Source organism: Coloeus monedula (assembly GCF_965178545.1).
Source record: "Coloeus monedula genome assembly, chromosome: 7".
NCBI lineage: Eukaryota > Metazoa > Chordata > Aves > Passeriformes > Corvidae > Coloeus > Coloeus monedula.
The window spans coordinates 22,093,043-22,113,920 of record NC_138787.1 but is presented as its reverse complement, the minus strand read 5'-3'; the positions used below and the strand labels follow the sequence as shown (position 1 = coordinate 22,113,920).

General features: G+C 35.4%; 1 protein-coding gene across 8 annotated transcripts in view; it reads left to right on the top strand.

The window, feature by feature from the left end:
- Window positions 1–4,992: 4,992 nt before the first annotated feature.
- Window positions 4,993–20,878, top strand: part of LOC309574964 (sodium channel protein type 2 subunit alpha) — a gene marked incomplete at both ends in the record, with an annotated part of 53,320 nt that continues 37,434 nt past the window's right edge. For 5 of the 8 annotated variants that reach the window (XM_082285002.1, XM_082285007.1, XM_082285005.1 and 2 more), the window contains 9 exons: window positions 5,001–5,267; window positions 8,349–8,497; window positions 10,983–11,063; window positions 12,720–12,848; window positions 13,339–13,430; window positions 14,510–14,782; window positions 18,726–18,789; window positions 19,351–19,492; window positions 20,278–20,484. In XM_082285002.1, coding sequence (XP_082141128.1) covers window positions 5,001–5,267; window positions 8,349–8,497; window positions 10,983–11,063; window positions 12,720–12,848; window positions 13,339–13,430; window positions 14,510–14,782; window positions 18,726–18,789; window positions 19,351–19,492; window positions 20,278–20,484 — 1,404 coding nt within the window. Of the gene's footprint in view, window positions 5,268–8,348; window positions 8,498–10,982; window positions 11,064–12,719; window positions 12,849–13,338; window positions 13,431–14,509; window positions 14,783–18,725; window positions 18,790–19,350; window positions 19,493–20,277; window positions 20,485–20,878 lie in introns of all 8 variants that reach the window. The other 3 variants (XM_082285006.1, XM_082285004.1, XM_082285008.1) reach the window with 2 other exon arrangements.

Genomic DNA, 20,878 nt, shown 5'->3' with positions numbered 1-20,878 from the left:
ATTCTTGTCTAAGTATAAAATGTAGAACTTATATATCTTGAATTGCATCCCTTTTTGAGCCCATTTTGTTGTTTGTCAGGACATTTTAAATTCTAATACTATTCTGTTTACTTGTAGCCCTCCCAGTTTCCCAAAGCTAGCAATCATGTTTTTCAGTCACCTAGATCACCATGAAAAATTTAGTAGCATAGTAAGTATTTTAAGTAGCACGGGGGGAAGAGGTGACAGGAATGCTTTATATTCAATGAATTTGATTAAATGGATACTATTTACAAGAAGAAAAAGCTCCACTTAGGTCTCTTTTGCTCTTTCAATTAAAATACTATTTCATTTTAGAGCATAAACATAATGGTTTTTTTTTTTAAGATTAAGGTTCTTAGAGTAGTATTAACATATTTTGCAAACTACAGCAAGTATCACAGTAACCTACGCTTTGGTCAAAGTTGCTTGCCACTGTTATAATTTTGGGATAGATTTTGTTTAATTTATTGTTTCAGCAAAGAAGTGGAAATATGCCAATGTAATTTTCTCCTATCATAAAGTTGGAAGGCATTGTCAAAGACTGAGCAAGCTATTATACAGAAAGGACTAGATGAGCTTGATGACTGGTGTTACTGGAATGAGATGAAGCTCAGAACTATAAATGAAAAGTCATGCACTTAGGGACAATCTAATGTAGTACAGGGACACACAGCTGGAGAGTGAAACGATCACAGAACCAGAGAATGATGGCAACTTGCCACTTGTGCATTTTAATGCTTTGCTTTGCCTTTGAACAAAGACAATTAGTTTTTGCAGATTTCTGAGGAGAAACTGGTAATCTATTTTCCTTCTGATTTTATTAATCAGGATTGTCTATAGATGAGGGCTCCTAGGATGTCAGGAAAAGATCTGGAGATTTCTCTTGGCTCTGTCCTGTCCAAAATCATTCACCCCCATGTAGAATTTCTTTACATATGACACTGAACACTTCTTCATCTCTGCCCTTTCTATGGGCCATGTGTTTCACCAGATGATTAAAGGACAATGTCCAATTCAAGCCTTCGCATATGCCACAATAGAGGGAAGATGAATACCATTAGTGATAAATTTGTTCATAAAATGTGCCCATGGCTGTAGGTGGGAAGCTAGACAGCAGTTGGAAGTGACTTATTAGCAGAATTGCCATTCGTATTTCATATTTGTTTTTTAGGTAAATTTTGACCGTGTTCACACAATAGTTCTTAAATATAGGCTATGTTGGATTGAGTTTTGATTGATATTTTCTATTCAATTTATTAATTTTCCCTTTCTAGCTCTAATAATTCTGTTACTTTTACTATAGCTCTGTGTAGTATCTAAATATTTTAATGTATTTTAAGGATTGTTACAAGCTTCTCTAGGTGTATTACTGTTGCCTCCTCTTTAGAAGTATATATATTTCTCTTTTAGACTGCAAAGATGATACTGCATTTCCTGTCTAGTCTGTCTCGCTCAAATACTTGTTCATTTTTCCTTACAGCCTAGTAAGACTGTAGACCCAAGCCCCTAAGGCAATGGGATACATTGTCCCCTGGCTATTTCCTTTTTATCTTTTCTTTTCACTGTCCTTCCTAACACTACGCATATAGATTGTATAGTGGAAATAAAATTGAGATTTCTGGTAATTTCAGACCCTTACGATAAGAAACAAATAATCAGATGCTGTAACTTAATATACTACTAATGGAAGAATGAAGCTCCTTTTCCATGTGAATTAGCCCAGCTTTTGAGGTACTTGATTTACTGTAACTTTCATACATAAGCAGTTGCCTATCCATACAAATAAATAATCAAAATGCTTTTGTAGATAGAAGCTCCTCTGCTCCTCCTGTGGATCTGTGTTGTCTCACAATCCTCTTATTTCGAGACTTCAGAACAGCCCCCCCCAAAAAAGTAGTCCTAATTAGAGCAAGCCAGAAATTTTCATCCAAAGCTTCTTAACCAAAAAAATTGGTTACATGGAGTTATTTGTAAACTTTTGTTGATTTCTTTGAATCATCTGTGAAAATGGAAAACCCTTTCGAAAGAAACACTTTTCTAAAAAGGCTGTTAACATTATTTTAAAATATTGTGTAATATTTAAATAAATCAAAACCAAATCAATACTTCTGGTGTGGTTCAGTTACAGTTTTCATTTGACACATTTTTTCTTAGTTGTTGAAAATTTCAAAAACCTTATTTTGACCAAGTCAAACTCTTCATTCTCTCATCACAATTACGAAAGGAACAAACTATCAGTATTTTCCTCTCCATTGTCTGTTTTTCAAAGCCACAGTGACATTTCTTCAGCTACTCTATTCATTCCTTCTGCAACATCTCTCACTTTAGACTGACCTTTTGCTTTTTATTACTTTCCACACCTTTTTTTTTTTTTGTCCTCTTCATGGCTGAAGAAAAGGGGACGGCAGAGAGTGAAGGACTGCCAGAAGATCTGAATGTGTAGATACAACAATGTGTCTTGGTTGAAAAGTTTGGAAGAGACTTGTGTACATATAAAAGAAGGAGGGAAGTGCAGAAGGTCGATGGTGAGGCAGGAGAGAGGTAAAAAAAGTTTTATTGGTGCAACAGGAGAAAAAGTACGAATATCAGTAAGCGTGGAATATACAGAACAAGCAGAAGAGTGGAAAAAAGTAGGATGGCGTTTCAGTGGAGTGGTTTCTGAAGGGGGTGTACTACTGATTTGCTGCAGAGAGGGGCTTACAGTGCTCCCAACCACCTGCTGCAGCAGGGCACAAGAATAGATGATTTCTGCACAGGAACTCGACACTGCAATGAAGACTCAAAAGTGCCCTCCTTCCCTCCCAATGCTGGCTTATCCTCATTTAGAAACAATGCGCATTGAACATACTGTATACATTTATTTTAGAATATTTACACAATCTATAGCTTAAAATAATCCAGACTGCTGATAATACAGTTTCAGCAATTGCTTTGGTTGTATTCTGCCTGTGTAACCTCCATTTTTGATTTCTCTTTCTTTTCTATCCTTTCTACTTTGTTTCTATCTCACCTTCACAGTTTTAAGAGCTGTGGTCAAATCAGCAGTAGCTGCTATGTATTCAAAATAATTTTTGAGAATCTTGAGACTTGACTGGTTATATAAAATCGTGTATTTTAGTCCAAGTGTCTCAGTTTAAGCAAGTGTTCAAGCATGCAAATTCTTTACCATTTCTGAGAAGAATTTATGGGTATATATCAGTACCATCTACTGGCAAAAAGAGTTGCAGCACTTAGTAGACTCACACAGGAAATGCCAGATTTTACTTCAAGAACCAGGATCCTTCAGCAGGAAGTTAGGTGTGGTCTGTAAAAGGAGAATTTGAAAAAAAAAAAAAAAAAGAAAAGACATGATGGAATTTTAGCTGCAGTCTTCCCTGGTGCCATTCCAAACCCACATAAGTGCAAGATTCTTCACTGGTAATGAATTTTTAATTGTTTCCTGCAGTATTAAAACAGAATTATGCTTTTCTTTTTTCTTTCTTTCTTTTTTTTTTTTTTTTTTCCTTCTGTGATTAAAAATAAAATCTGACAGGATTCTGCTGCAGGACCACTTTCATTTTCCTAATGAACCCTTCTGCTGCTAGTCGTCAGTGCAGCTTCCAGCAGCAGTTTGGTACAGACCGTTCATGACAGAATGCACCAGGTGCATTTGCCTGCAGTGGAAGAGCATGCTCACCGGGAGACCTGCAGGAGTTGGGATGTGTGTGGATGTTTGTGTAGGTGGAAGTGGCTGTGTGCATATGGTTGAAAAGGAGGAGAAAGCATCATGTTGCAGCTTATTTAGCAGCCTTCAAAAATATGAATTTGTTGCGGCTGTGCTGGAGTATGTGTGCTAAGTGAGAGTAAAATAGGATCAGACTGATTGTATTCAAACTGTTGTATCATTTTAATCTGATAATTGTTTCTGGGTATATTGTCTTACTCAGAATTTGTTACTTTATTGCATTTGCTGTATTTTTAATGTGCTTACTCAGGAGGACTCCTGAGAAAAATTCTTGTAGGCTACAGCAGAGATACTGTTTGTGATTTCAGATCAAAGTATTTGCATTGGGAATATTTTCCACTTGTTCTTTTTAACTGAACTGCCCAGAAACATTAAAAAGAGATGGTCCTGCACTTCCTAGTGAAATTTGTGAAAAATATATACAATTGATATGATATCAGACATGAAAGATCTAAGTGCAGTATGTAATGATTAAAAATATTTTTTGTTTAATTCAGCAATTCTTCCAGTGCACAGTGTGTTGCCAGGCAGGGGATCTGAATACAGGTGCTTATGCCTGAACCTTGTTTCCTGAGCTGGCAGCTCTGCAAAGGCAGCATATTTGTACTCGAAGAGAAGGAGCATCTTGTATTGCTTTCAGCTGATCCCTCTGGCCTTACACGGCAAGAGTGGATTCAAAGAGTCATTTCTGGTCCGTATAGCTAGAGGGAGGATTGGTCCAAGATGCAGCTTTCAGAATAATAAGGAGCTGCATTGTCTGGAGTCTCACTCCTCAACACTGAACCAAATGCTTCAGAACTGTTGATTCCTCACACTGAATGCAGTGGAAAATATCTCCTGCTTTATTCACTAGAATGAATAACATTATCCTTGATAAAGGCAAAAGATGTTATTGCATTGCATGTGACTTTTTTTATCAGCCTGTAGAGTTGGCAATCTATTGGTGCAAGCACTAAGTGAATTTTAAACTAAATGTTTTAGGAATTGATACCTATGAGATAACTCTAAGAGGCAAGCTGCAAAGGAAAATGGTTTGTCTTGAAATAAAAACAAATTTAAAAAGTAATTTCACAGCAGCCTCCTCTTGGATGATAATTACTGAATTTAACAAAATGTCCCACACAAAATTCTGTGATGGTATATTGCTTTACGTTGTTTGTAGCTGTGTTGCTCTAAATTTTTTCTGTGTTTTTATATTTTTAGCACTTTTTTATGAGAGAGGCTAAACAGTAATTAAGAGGTGCAGGATGAAAAGATGGCACAATCAGTGCTGGTACCACCAGGACCCGACAGCTTCCGCTATTTCACAAGAGAATCACTTGCAGCTATTGAACAGCGTATCAATGAAGAGAAAGCTAAAAAATCCAAACAAGAACGCAAAGATGATGATGATGAAGATGGCCCAAAGCCAAACAGTGACTTGGAGGCAGGAAAGACACTGCCATTTATTTACGGCGACATACCTCCAGGAATGGTGTCTGAGCCCTTGGAAGACCTGGACCCATATTATATCAATAAAAAAGTGAGTGTGTTGTATATTTTTATCAGACTTTAAGAAGAATAAATAACAAAGAATCCTGCAATGACGTAGTATTTCTGTTATTTTTGACCCAGCCCTTCCATATAACAATTTCCCCAACACCTGATGTGGTTGGCAGAAATCTCCATTGTAAGAACAGAAATTAGTAATCCAAGTTTGTGGGACCTCATACATCAGTAGAGATGCACTTAGATTTTTATTTTTTTATAAACCTGGCATTTTATAAAAGCCTGTAACTTTCAGTGGTTTACACACGGGAGAACTGAAGTAGCAGCACAGAAGTTATCTTTAGAATAACTACTGAATGCTGTATTGTAATGGTGAAAGGAGCAGGTCTTCAATATGAAACCCGTATCAAAGGTAGCTAGACATCATCTTACTAGATTTCTTCACTGTCGTGGAAAGTTCAGGTTGCATTCTCTTGTCACTGGGAAGGATAGGGAAGTATGTAAAGGTAATTTCTCAGGATATGATGATGATCATCCTCATCCATATTTACCTCTGAAGAGGCATCAAATATCCAACTTAGTCTGGGTGAAAAAAATGTCTTATCCAGTTCTAATTTCTTCTATGATTGTTTTCAAAGAGGAGGTGTTTAAAAGAGGGACGTAAATAAAGAGGAGGTAGCAATTGCACTTGGAGTGTTGACAGAATGTTACATAATTGAAAAAAAAATTTTCATAGAGATATTAATTAAAAAAAAAAAATCCACATATTTGCTTTGATTTAAAGTAACAATTACTGCTGTGGCCAGCACTGAAGTGTTGAACTTTAGACTAGTGTCCAGATGGCCTTGGGTTTCCTCCAGATTTTCAGTCCCTTTGATTTTGGCATCAAATGTATTGCACTTTCATTATTCTGCTAGTAAAGAAGAAATACATTTTTTTCCTGTTTTCATAATTTTTTTTTCTCCTGCTTTCTTTTCTTTCCTGTGGAAACTAGCTAGCTAACAAAAACAAGTGAATTAAAAAACAAAACCCATGAAAGTGAAGAAACTGCTTCAAAGAAAAATGAAGAAAAACCCCAAGAAAAGTTATGAGTCAAACTCAAACTAAGAGAAAAATGCAAATGAAGATATTTCCTGCAGGAATTAGGGGTATGCCTCATCAGTAATATGTTGAAACAATAGCAATATAGGCATACCATGAGGAACTAAGCAGAACAGCTCAAAAAAATTAGTTGTGCCTTAAGTATTCATTGAAGTATTTCTAAAACTCAGTTTATGTATGGAGAATCATAAGCTAAATTTGAAAGCAAGGTTTTCAGTTAAATATCATGTTTGCTCCCTTTACTCAAATGATTTACCCTGTTGAAGTCTGGAAGGCAAATAGAATTTGGGTCAAAGTACTGATTCCTTTCTTTAATTATTTCCGCATTCTGTAGTAGTAAAAATCTAAATTCAGTGCCAGAAATCCAAAAGTTAGAGCATGTATTATCATGTTTTGGAAACTAGAAGCATAATTCTGCAATTAAGTGTGGATGTGAAGTAAAATCATGCTGAATTGCTTGTTCCTGATTGAGAGATGCGTAGCAGTTGTCATGATCTTTTCCAAAAGCATAGTGGTTTCCAATAGGAGAAGCAAAGACTTCAATCTGTATGTTTCAATCATAATTTCTCCTATTATTTTTCTTAGTGTTCTTTGCATATTTTTGTACATCATTGTTTGGGTCAGGCTCCATTTTCATTTTTTAGTATAACTTGATGAGTCAGCGTAACACAAATGATACTTCATCAGAGGTTTCATCAGAGTAAAGGGAATAGAAAACATAAGAACTGATTATTAGAGGTCCTGTTTTCATGGACTGCAGGAATAATAGTAAGAGAGTTGAAAAATGATGGTAGTAAAGAACATGTTACAGACTCCTGTACAATAAAGGATCAAAGTGCAGCTTGAGAATCACTAAGTATGGGAGAATGGAAATATGTTAAGTTTGGAAGCACTGATTTTTATAATTTATATAATTTTTATCCTTTATAATTTATTATTTCAGGCAGGGAGAGGCGTTGTGTTTTCAGCTGCTCTATTTGACACACCTGCTCAGAAAGTAGAGCATGATCTTGACAAATGCTGCTCTCTGATTCCAGTTGAGGCAGATCATGGCTGCTGGTAGTATTCCAGGTCTGCATGCCTTATGTGCCCTTTGGGCTTCCTAGGACTGCCACAATGCTATCTAGATCCACTTCCTTTCAAAAAGCATGAACTTTCATCCATGTGTAGAAAGAAGAGATGATGGAAATAGATAGGACTTTCCCCAGATATGTGGCAATCAAAATAATTGAAAAAAAAAACCCCTTAAAGGCTTTATTCTTTATTTCCTGGATTTTAAGAACACTGTTACATTTAGAAATGCTTTTTTAAATGTCGGTAATATGCATGAGTTATTGCTGAAACTGTGGAGAGACAGTGAAAATACAGGTATACAGTGAATAGGGTGAATTCTGTATTAGGTGAAAGTAAAGTATGACAAAGAAAATAGTTTTGCAGGTACAGAACTATCACAAGTAATAGTTGAAAAGGCGAGTAACACATTACTCTCAGAATATGGCAAAAATTGAGTGCATTAGTGTTATGTTCAGCAACTGGTTATTGAACACTCTTAATTTCCTTATTTTCATGATCACTTGAAATTTAGATCACTTTGAGGTACTTTTGTCTTAGTACTTTGATGTGATAATTTATGGTTGCTATTTGATTTAGGGATTGAAGTTTTAATGGCTCTCATTTTGATTACAGTTACACACCTCACTGTATATATTATACTGTACAAAAAGTGTACTAATTCTTCAAATATTACCTACATTACTTTTATACTTGTATCTGTTTACTAGCTCGCAATATCAGGATTACTTACGATTTTTAAATAGATGTATTTAAGTGTTCATTTAATTGTATTTATAGTAATTTGGCTGGACTCTACAGTGTGTGAACTGGACAAGGGGATTATGTCAATGCAAGAAGAGCATATTGACCAGATATGATTAATAAGGAAATGAAAATGATTCAGGGTTTGTAACTTGGTATCTTCTAAATGTTATTTTTCATTCTCTTTTTCTTTTTCCAGACTTTTATAGTATTGAATAAAGGGAAGGCAATATTCCGATTCAGTGCCACCTCTGCCCTGTACATGTTAACTCCTTTCAATCCTCTTAGAAAAATAGCTATTAAGATTTTGGTACATTCATATCCTTTTCCAGTGGTTAGTCTAAAACGGTAATGAATGAGATGTTACTTAGTATTTAAATAATTCTCTGGCACATGTCCCAGGATCAATATGATCTGTAGTGCTTTGTCCCTCTTCTCTCTACTATTTCTGTCTTCTGTTCTTTTTCTCATTCTCCTTTTACATTTCTGTTCATGGCTGGATCCTAATATAGTAATACCAGAAGCCAGACAACCATCCTTTACAATTTCTGTGTCTTCTTTCTTCCCCCACATAATTTTTCCTTCCCTCTTATTTTTTTCTGTAATCATCACATCTTTTTTTCATCTTTTCCCCTCCTCCACATTTTTCATAAACTGCAGATATGTTGCTCAGACTACTTTCAGTTCTTCACTGACACTGTGTATTAAAATCAAATCTTTGATCCCAGGCCTGTGCTTGCATGAATATTTAGTGAAACTACAGTTTCATTATTTCTTTTCATTTTCTGATTCAGATAACACTTGCAGAAAGATAGATTCCTAAAACAGCTTAGGTTTCTTGTTTTATTATGCATTCTTAGTCCTGTATGTATCTCACCTGTCTGTTTTATTTCTTGATCATTATTGCTTTATACACTCATAAGCCTACTGATGTTTTCATTTCAGTCTTCAAGCAGGTCATGAGATTTCCACATTGCAGGTAGAGATTTGAAAAGATAAATTATTATAATTACTTAATTATTATTTTGTCTTTTTCAGTGTTTTAATAGCTGACTATAGTAGGCATCCCACTGGTCTGATCCCAAATACCAATATGAGCAATGAGGGCATTGACTTCAGAAAGTCAGCTTACTTAAGGAACAAATACAAATGTTTGCACACTTGTATTTACAGAAGTCTAACATCAGCACAACAGAAGTAGTTTTGTGTTAGCATTGCATATAGGGATCCTAAGATTATGTAGACTAAATCTTGAAAGGATTTTTTTCAGTCTTTGGTATACTGGAAGACTGATATTACAATAGTTGGTATGCGTTGGATGTTGTTTTCAATGGCTAGCCTATGAATGACTTCCAAAATGATCATGATACTACATAGCCTGTTTTCAATTGGCTTGCTACAGATGCCACTACAAATAATTATTTTTCAAATATATGACACTCTTTACCATATTCTGGAGCGTTACTGAGTTATGTGGAATAATAGAAGATTGTGGGACTGAGGTATTGGTGAAGACCTAGTCAACAAAGTCGGAATGCTTAAACACGTTGTTTAAATTTATGGTAAGGTATATTATAGTTATTTTTCCACTAATGAAAGTGTAGTGTGGATTTGCAACTCTAAGAAGACATTTCATCAAAAAGGATTTTGAAAACCTATGCAAAGTACAGGCTGGTGAAACACCTGTAGCATGGTTTTTTATATTTTTAAAAATGTATTCCTTTCTCTTTTGCTCTGTTCATATATGAATTACATAAAGAGAAGCTAGGTTCTCAGTAAAGGATTTAAAATATATTCATTGCACAAATGAAAACCCAAAGAACTGTTGAATGTAATGCCACATGTTTTTGACAGTTCACAAGGCAGAGGTATTTATCATCACTTGAAGGTTTTTTTAATTAATGTAAACCTGCAGAGAAAAGTTCACAAGGGGAACCTCACAGTACTTCTCACCCCATTATGTTCGGATTTCTGTTTAGGAGCACCACATGAACCTGCAGCTGTTCTCAAACTCGATCGAGCTTTGTCCTTTCTGTAGCTTTAGGTGTTGGTGCCATCATGTGGACGTTTTGTGGTTCATCTGCGTGGTTTTCATTTTGGTCGTTGTATTTTTGTACCTTAGAAGAATGTCAGCAGTTCTGAGAGTAAAATGTTGTAGATTTAGAGCGGTTCTATTCAACTAAATGAAATTATTTATGACTTGGACCTGTTCCGGAATTCTATTTGGATTTCTTTTTTTGAGAATCACATGCGCCTTCCCCTCCCAACAGCATTTATATTACAAAAGTCATATATAAAACAAACAGCAATAAAATACTTTTCTTGCTAAGAGTTCCCTATGTTCTCTCCTACTATGTGGCAGCTAGCTTTCAATGTATCATCACGATAAGCAAAAATATTGATACATGCCTAATTTTATGGTAAAACATAAAAGTGAAGAAGATGTATTTTTCATTGCTCTGTATGCATGAAGCAGATCAGATTTGTCTAGATCATCTAAAAGAATTACTTTTTGTGTTATTCCATGGAATTAGAAGCTAATACTTCAAATGTTGACATTTTTATTCAATAAGAAAAAATAATTTAGAGTTGGGGCTCTTTTTAAAATGTCTTTCAGATTTTTTAATTTTTAGTGTATGATTGTTCTCTTCTAGCTATAAAGCAGTGAAGGAAAGCTTTAACATATTCAAGGCTTTTCCCTGGTTATTAAAAGAGCAGTGAAGGGATAGATGGCTCCTGATAGTGAAAGTCTACCAAAGCAGTGTGCTATTTGATACTCTTTTTATGGTATTTCCTGGCTTACATTCCTTAACTCTTGGCCTACATTATTCAGCATGCTTATCATGTGCACTATTTTGACCAACTGCGTATTTATGACCATGAGTAACCCTCCAGACTGGACAAAGAATGTAGAGTAAGTTAAATGGATTTTCTCTGAATAATATCCAGTAATCAGAAATAAACTACTGTCAATTACTTTAGATGAGGATGGCTTCCACTGGCAGCAGCTACCTTATTGGGATATCCTTGCAACAGCTATTCTGATGCTAGTTTGCTGTAACATACAAGTGTCTCATGATAAGTTCTTTAATGTCCTTCCTCTGTTTGCAGTGCTAGATGGGAAACGTAAGAAAAGCTATCCTTATGATCATACAGAAAAAGTGGATTATAAATATTTTTGACTGCGTCCTATGTCACATCTGTGCAAGAACGCAGGGAAATGCACTCTTTCATCTCTATTGAAATAACCATTACTGATAAAGGGACCATCTTATGGATGGCTGTGTTCATCACAGTGCAGCTTTCTCTTACCAAAATCAATGTAACAATGTTAAACTTGTTTGCAAAATAAGCTATAAAAAAGTATTGAAATGGTTAGCTAATCATTGGTGCAATATGATGTCAGCTTGGCTGATTGGTCCAGTACGATGTCAGCTGCGAGGTGCCAATACACAATGACAGTTCCAAGGCTGCAGGCCGCAGTGTGAAACTGTTCTTGGGGCTTCCTTTCTGCTGCTGCTTCATTTCTTACTGCTTGGGCTGATACATGTCTGTTCAATCTTCAATAACCAAAAGTGAAGTCATAGGGCTATTAAGGTCAACAAAGACATTCTCATTTTGAGTTCAGTGTGAATACATATGTATTCAGGATATCTAGCATGTCATAAGTATTTATGATAAAGATTGGTTGCTTTGGTATTTCTTCATGTCTCTTTATTGTACCATTTGGAGTTACCATGCATGTCCTCATACGTGGAGTAAAGTTCTGCAGGAAATAAATTCTTTAGTAATTGAACTGAAAACTTTTGTATTGGAAAACTGTTTTCAGGTTGGTTCAGTTAGAGTAAGCTTTTTAAGCAGTTTAATTTGAATTCCTTTTCATTAAAGATATAAATAAAACTAAGTTTCAGGATGACATCACTTGGACACAGAAGACGAAATTACTCAAAATGCCAGAATTACATATTTTTTCAATTTACATTTCAACTACATTTTTTAGTCAAAATGAGTACCTGAATTTTATTGGCATTCATAAATATTTTTGGTTGTTCTTGCACTTGTTTGATTCCAGTACTACATCTGTCTTGCTGGAGGAGAAGTACTGGATATTCCTGCTCTGTAACACAGTTACAGAGGAATGAGGACTGATGAGGGTTGGCACTCGCCAGCTCTTGGTAATAAGCAACATTTCAGCATAAAAATAATATTGAAGAAAGGAATTTTTAACTGAAAGAAACTTCTAAAATCCTAATGTAATCCATCTGTGTGTTTTGTTATAACATGGATTCAGACTGGACATAAACATGCACCACTGTAGTAACTGGGAATTTTGCATGTGTCTTATTGTATAGATTATAGAAGTTGAATTTAAGATATAGGTTATCAGTTTTTTAATCCTAATTTCATTCCTCTTTCCCTATGGTATGAATTATGCAGGTGTTAAAGTTGGATGTAACTCTCACTATTTCTTATGCCACTTAAAGTGAAGAAAACGAGAATAAAACAACTAGAGAGCATCAATTGCAAAGATAACATGATCTATAAACTCTGTCTTGCGTATTTTCCTCAGATACACATTCACTGGAATTTATACCTTTGAATCACTTATTAAAATTCTTGCAAGGGGCTTCTGTTTAGAAGATTTTACATTTCTCCGAGACCCATGGAATTGGCTAGATTTCACTGTCATCACATTTGCGTAAGTCTTCTACTTGTTTTTTTAAATAAAAATTCTTTCTGGTAGCATGAGATTAGTGACTAAAAATTGCCTCGTATCTTGTCAGCCAGAGTATTTGGAGCCTGGACTTCCTGCAGTTTCAATATGTTTCTTCTACCTCTTTTACACATTTTAGTATTTCTAGCCAAGCATGTGCTGCAGAGGCCAGCATGGTGTGCCAGCCCATTAGGATTGTGAATGCCATCACCCTGAACTGTTCATATCCTGTCTCCTTTCTGCATACCAGAATTAAAGGGATCCTTTTGACTTCCTGCTGATAGCTGACCAGATTAGTTTTCAAACATCAAGTCAATGTGGTTTATTATTATAAAAATTAATTTAATTTTATGGCCAGAAGCATTTTTATAACACAGGCAAAATACAGTGAATGGTGAAAAGGTCTTGCTCAAAGACCCAAGCAAACAGAATAAAATCTGCCTCAATTCTGAGTAATTGTGATTTAATCCTACAGGTATGTAACAGAATTTGTAAACCTAGGCAATGTTTCAGCTCTTCGAACTTTCAGAGTATTGAGAGCTTTGAAAACTATTTCTGTAATTCCAGGTAAGAAGTAGTTGGTGTAAGGTGTTAGGCCCCTCGTATCTCCAACTGTTATTTGTGTGCTGTCATTGTGTTTGTGTGTGAACTCCCCTATTACAGATATGTGACAGAGTTTGTGGACCTGGGCAATGTCTCAGCGTTGAGAACATTCAGAGTTCTCCGAGCTTTGAAAACAATATCAGTCATTCCAGGTGAGAGCCAGGTTAAACACCGAGGCTGACTTTTGTCCTACAGAGGCTGTACTCACTTTTTTAAAGCATAAGCCTTGTTTGCTACACATTGTCAACAAACCAAAAAAGCAGGAGTCAAGACATGTAATTTTATTTAAATTGATTCATGCTTGTATTTAGTTGTATTTTCTTCTCAAAAAAAAATCAGCCTTTGAGTTTAACAAATTCTTGCATGAGATATTTGCAGTAAACAGCCTATGTGATTTGCATCTTATGACATCAAGCTTTCCTTTACATGTTTTAAATATAAGTTAATTTTAAGCTTTCATACTGATGCAAATTTTCTCATTTATTGAAGGCACTTGATATAGCTACTTAATTCAGTTTTAAGTTATGTCTAAAAAATTGAACTCTAAAGGATAGCATGGGCCATGCATGGGGTATTGTTTTAAAGATGTCTTTCTTCTCCAAACCATCACCCCTCTTATATTGTAAGAAGATTATTATAATATCATTTGAATATTCATGTATAATGTCTTTACAATGGGGTTACTAATATAGAATACATCACAAAAGGTTCATAAAAGAAAGGTTTGGGCAAGAAGCATCAGCGAAAGCAAACAATGCTATTCTATGTAGGGTTGAGATGTAGCATGAATAATAAAATCACTTGTTTTGGCACAAACAATATGTTTGGAATTATCTACTTTTTATTTTTATACACCATAAAATAAGTATAAACTTACATATTTTCATTCATCTTTCCAAATAATAAGGCTTTTCATGAAAATTATTGTGTCACAAATTACTAGTCTTTTTGCATGAAATCTTTACCAGGAAAGCAGTCACATGACTTTTTGTGTGTGTTTAGAATCTATTTAACATCATAATAAAAATCTTATCTCTTTGCAGGCCTGAAGACTATTGTTGGAGCCCTGATTCAGTCTGTGAAGAAGCTCTCAGATGTGATGATCCTGACTGTGTTTTGTCTGAGTGTATTTGCACTGATAGGGCTGCAGCTGTTCATGGGCAACTTGAGGAATAAATGCCTGCAGTGGCCTCCAGACAATTCTACTTTCGAAACAACTGTTATTTCCATTTTTAATAGCTCTATAGGTGAAAATGGTACATTTATTAATGCAACAATGACAACATTTAACTGGGATGAGTACATCGAAGACAAAAGTAAGAGTTAGTTATATCATCTACTGCATTGATTTTCTGGTATTGTTTTAAACAGATTTGAGAACATCAGTATCTTTCCTTTAAAAGTGTGTAACCTGGCCAAGAAACATAAAAGCACTCATTTTTCTCTAGTAAATAAAAGCACAGTCATTATATAATTTAACATACTCATAATATTATACTGGGTAGCAAATTATCTTTTTTACCTTTCACTGAATATGACTTTTAGAGTAAAATCACATTGCAGCATAAACCAGAAATTTCCGTGCTAGCTTCAAGCCTCCTGAAATAGTGTGACAGCCCTAACATGGGATCTGAAATGTAAGAGCTAGGTTAGTGCAAGATAGTGCTCAATATCATAAGCCCACATCTGAACATCAGCTAGCCCAAGAATCCTGCCAGAGCACGTAAACGTAGCTACGTTGTTCCTCCTGGAGTTGAGTGCCTCTGCACCACATGCCCTTGCACAGCACAGACACACCTTTAAGAGAATACTGGTGATTTATCCCATCTTTCTTGCAAAATAAGAACTAGATTCCACATTTCTGTCTTTTAATTTGTTTCTTATCTTTGGAAAATCAAGAAATGAGCATTTTGTACCTCATAGTACACTATTCCCACCATTTTAGGTAGTTAATGTTAGTATTGTGTTAACAAAACTTGTTGAAAAATTCAGATAAAACAACTCTGAACATATATATAGTACACTGCTATTTTGTCTTTCATAATACTATTGTTAATCTCTCCATTTATCTGTTCAGCCTCTTCTATTTATTTTAGTGTATTTCGTATATTTAATGTATTCATAATTAGGCCTAATAGGTTTTTAATTAAGTCTGTATAAATATTTTAACTGGTGACTATATCACTGAAAGTTAGGAAACCTCAGTTTAAGAATGAAATGCTTTTGTATCCAAGTCTCATTGCCTTATAATCTTTTAATATACTTATAATCTCAGCATGCTTGAAATATACAAATGTCATGCAAAATTTTGGATCATAACCTATTCTTAAAGCCATCTGAGGAACAGATTCCATTCCATTCCCCTTTAGTTGTTTCTGGTACTATGACACACAAATAGAAAGGTTTTTTTCTAAATATCTGACCTACATTTTCCTAATTTCAGATTGAATATATTACTACATCTGCTGTGGACTTAGAACTAAGATTCTCATAGACTACTTTATATTAGTCTTTATGCAGTTTAAAAACTCTTATCCTCTATATTTCTGGTCTTTCCCAAGTCAAGCAATCCTATTTTCTGTTTTGCATTTTCTATACCTATTTTCTTTTTTTTTTTCTTTTTTTGAATCTTTCCAGTTAGTCTGGCATTTTTTTCTTGTTGTTGTTTTTCTTTTGCCCTTTTTTGTACAGCTTTTGTTTGCTTGAGGTTTTTTGAGATCCTCAAATTGGGTACTAACTCCTCCAGCAATTGCTTCTATTTTGTATCTTTCCCTCATGCCATATATGCAACATTCCTATTAACACATTTCAAAATTACCTCATTTTAATGTCATCACTGTATTGTTGATTCACAGTCAATTTGTACTTTGTGACAGGTATTGCATCTTTTGGTACAGCGGTGGCTGTGGCCACATCCTGACTGTATTGTATTTATGTATTTGATTTTGCCTTGATAAGTGTAGCATTTTCCACTTGTCTCTATTGGAATAAATCCAATTGCTTTTACTTGTCAATTTGTAAAGGTCATTCTAAATTTCAAATACCTTTTCTCTAGCTTAATGTCTTCAGAATACTTGATGCATTTTTTTTCTATTGCTTTGTGTCCTGAGTTAGTAATGAAACTTGTTAGAAAACCATGTCTAGCACAGATACCTGGGATATCTTCAGAGAGTTGCCCTTATGAATTGGCATACCATGGGTCACTGGCAACTGCTCTCTAAGAACTTTCTTCAAGTATTTTGTGGTATTTCCAGCCAGAACATATCTCCTTTATTTCTATCTGGAATTGTCATGTAGGACTTGTACCCATTACTGTTCTGTTATTAAGTTGGCAGGAGACAGGAATAGTTTTGTATCTGGCATATTTTCTACAAACTCATATTTGCTATTTTTATCATTTTATCATTATCATTTTTGTATTAAAAAAAAAATCTTACTTAAGTGTTTTCCAAAGTAGTGGACTAAAAGTGGAGCTGTGCCACATAAGAATGTGTATTAGGCCCACAGACAGTTTTGCAAGTTCTGCTTGGAGCCCGTTTGCATCTTTAAACTTCTTTTTAAGTAGGGGTTAGATGTCTCACAGGGTCTGACTGTGTGATCACCAGAATGTCTGAAAACCCACTGATTTCTTATATGGTATCTGAGACTAGAATTGCAGATACATAAATTATGGACATAATTTCTCTCTCTCTGTAAAGTAAGCAGATTTTATGCTGCCTCTATTGTATACTGGTGATGACAGAGTAGAAGCAGTCAGTAGGAACTGGTTGCAATTCTCTTCTTGTCTGTTTAGCATTAGCCCTCAGTTAGTTCATGCCAGCTAAGCTAGTCCATGCCATCTGGCAGTGAATCTCATGGAACCATCTGCTTCCTGAGAACAGCCAGAACATACCTAATTCTGGCAACTTTAGCTTAATGTGCCACCTGACCCAAAAATCTCCGTTAGAGATTCCCATTTTACCCTAAGAATGCCAAACTAGGAATTGATGGCAAAATGTGTTTCCCTTTCTGTTGCAAAGAAGGGAAAATAAAATAAAATAGAAGAATTTGTTGTGGGCTTTTAGGGCTTCTATCTCTTTAAATTATATTTTACCTCATCTTAATAGTTAGCCTAAACGTTCAAGTACATTCCACCGCTATTGAATTTTGTGTATTAGTTTTGCCTAATGTACAATAAAAGCTTGGTTTCTCCCTCAGCTGTTCAAATCAAGATCCAATTAGAAATTTCTTGAGCATGTTGTGTTATCACATAATCAACTGGAAAAGACTTTTGAGGTCATCGAGCCAAACCTATGACCTAACACCACCATATCAACTAGACCATGGTACTGAGTGCTATGTTGTCTTTCCTTAAACACCTCCAGGGACTGTGACTCCACCACCTCCCTGGGCAGTCCATTCCAATGTCTAATCACCCTTTCTGTGAAGAAATTCTTCCTTATGTCCAACCTAAACTTTCCCTGGCACAGCTTACAGCTGTGTCCTTTCATCCTGTCTCTGGTTGGCTGGGAGAAGAAACTGACCCCCACATGGCTACAACCTCCTTCCAGGGAGTTGTAGAGACTGACAAGGCCTCCCCTGATTCTTCTGTTCTCCAGGCTAAACACCCCCAGCTCCCTCAGCTGCTCCTCACAGGACTTGTGCTCCACACCCTTCACCAGCTTCCTTGCCCTTCTCTGGACACAGTCCAGCACCTCAATGTCCTTCCTGAACTGAGGGGCCCAGAATTGGACACAGCACTCGAGGGGTGACCTCACTGGTGCTGAGTACAGGGAAAAAATCTCTTCCCTAGTATTTCAGGGTTTTTTTCAAGGAATACTTGGATAAAATAATATGTAATGAATAATTATAATTGAATAATACTAAACATTATGTATCAAAATGCGCAAATGAAGGCAGAGAATTGCCCTCATCCTTTGCTTCATTTTCCTGGTATTTTTTTGATTTGCTAACATACACAATTTGGTATTTCACCTATTGTATCTTATAATTTGGTTAGGTTGCTAAGAATTAACTGTATAACTAACTTTCTGTTTTCTAAAGAAAGGCTAACTTGAAGATTCTGTTGGAAGTAATTTTCCTGTCAAAAAAATACTTACCATGCTTTTTTCATTCCTAACCACTATATATTGCAGTTGAACATTCTGTTAGCTCTGCTAATTTCTTTCATGTGTAAAAGTCTGTATAATTCCTCAATTTTCATTCGGCATAAATATTATCTTTCTCATCACCTTTTTGATTTTTTTTTTTTTTAAACAGGTCATTTCTACTTCTTGGAAGGACAAAATGATGCACTACTGTGTGGCAATAGCTCAGATGCAGGGTAAGAAAATTATCATCATTCTTCTTTATGCATCAAAGAAAAATAATTACCTACTTAGAATAGCTCAGGTAGTCAACTTTAATATCAAGTGTACTATAGAATTGCAAATTACCAGTGTTTTGCATTTGAAGCTATACCTAAATACAACCATCCCTGTGACTTGAATTTACACAGGCCTGTCCATCAGCCTCTTAGGCTACTTTTGTAAAAGTAACCACATGAATGATCTGTGCATAAATGTTGCTGCCAGCTTGCTGACAACCGTTTATCCGCCGTGCTACTTGATGTTCTTCTCTCGTCCTGGTGGAGATATGTTATGACAAATTGTGGGGAAGGGTAGAATGCTATTAGTTATATTATTAAAGCATTGAAATATTATTAGGAAGTGGAATTACAAAGTGAAAAATAGTAAGCTATATATTTTTATCTTAGGTATGTAGAATAATATTTTACTTGTTCATAATTTCATTAGAAACTAGTACTCCTGAACAATTTTGTTTTACTGCAGCATATTGTAATGTAGAGTAGTTGTTAAAAATAGCATTTCCTCTTCTTTTGTAGTCAATGCCCAGAAGGATATATATGTGTGAAAGCTGGTAGAAACCCCAACTATGGCTACACAAGTTTTGATACATTCAGTTGGGCATTCTTGTCACTGTTTCGATTGATGACTCAGGACTTTTGGGAGAATCTTTACCAGCTGGTGAGGACTTATTAAAATAAACAGCACCATCACCAATACCATTACTACATAGTACTTGCATAGTTATTTTCATTCACTTGTCCTTAAGGCCTTTGGAACAGAAATGATCTTTAATTTCATACCTGTAAACTATTGTCTAAAACAGTAAGGCCCTTATTTATGATTTAGAAACTCGTGTGCTTCTTAAATACATAATAAGGAATAGCTGCTATTTTATGAAGATGGTTAAGCATTATTGTTTGTGTACCTAAATGAATAAATGAACTTAAGTTGTTAAAGTTTCTTACCCAAATATGCTATAAATAGATGCTATGTTAAATTAATTTGCAGTCTAGTACAAATATGTTTTGTTTGAAAATGTTACATCTTGTCCCTGAACTACACATATCCATACCTGAAAGACAGCAATTTTGTCCACTGTAACATATTGTATAATGAAATATTTTTGTGGGAGTGTAGTTTGGGACTGATGAGGCAAGAAGCTAAGGTGCTGATCAGTGGCCCCACCTACTGTTAAATTTAAAGGCTGTAATGTAGGTATATAGATTCTTATTGGTATAAGTTCTGAAGTATTCAGAATTGGATTTGCCTTGATAATAGTAGACACAAAACTTTTTCATATGTATCCAGGATATAATAATTCTATAAGGAAAAAGTAACGAAAGAATCTTGTGCTAACACAAATCAATCTTACAATGTTTTTCTAAATTATAACACAGAGGCTAACTTACTATGCAACAGTATTTAAAGTCTGCTAAAAAAGTGTATTATCTCTTTTTCTCCAGACCCTTCGTGCTGCTGGGAAAACATACATGATATTTTTTGTTTTGGTCATTTTCTTGGGTTCTTTCTACCTGATCAACTTGATCCTGGCTGTGGTCGCCATGGCCTATGAAGAACAGAATCAAGCAACAATGGAAGAAGCAGAGCAGAAAGAGGCAGAATTTCAGCAAATGCTGGAACAACTGAAAAAGCAACAGGAAGAAGCTCAGGTATCCCTGTAAAGTAAAATTTCTTCTTCCATTCGTGACTGTGAACGGATGCTTTATGTCCACATATGAGAATACTTTTACTCCCCTACTCCTAACAATATATTACTTTGTCTCATAAATTCCTTCATGTTGTAAACAATCTTTAATGTTTTCCATTGCACTTTTTTTTGCTGGTTTGAGTGAACCTGTTAATTTGTGTCAAAAATAATAACCAACAAGCTGAAGCACTGGATTTTCAAATTGGAGTTGGAAATTAACTTTTTAACGGAGCACTTGAACACGTTGCCCAGAGTGCTTGTGGAGGTAATGAAAAGCTGTCTGGATATTGTCCTTGGGCAGCCTGCTTTAGATGACCCTGTCTGTGCTGGAGAGTTTGACACGATGACCTCCAGAG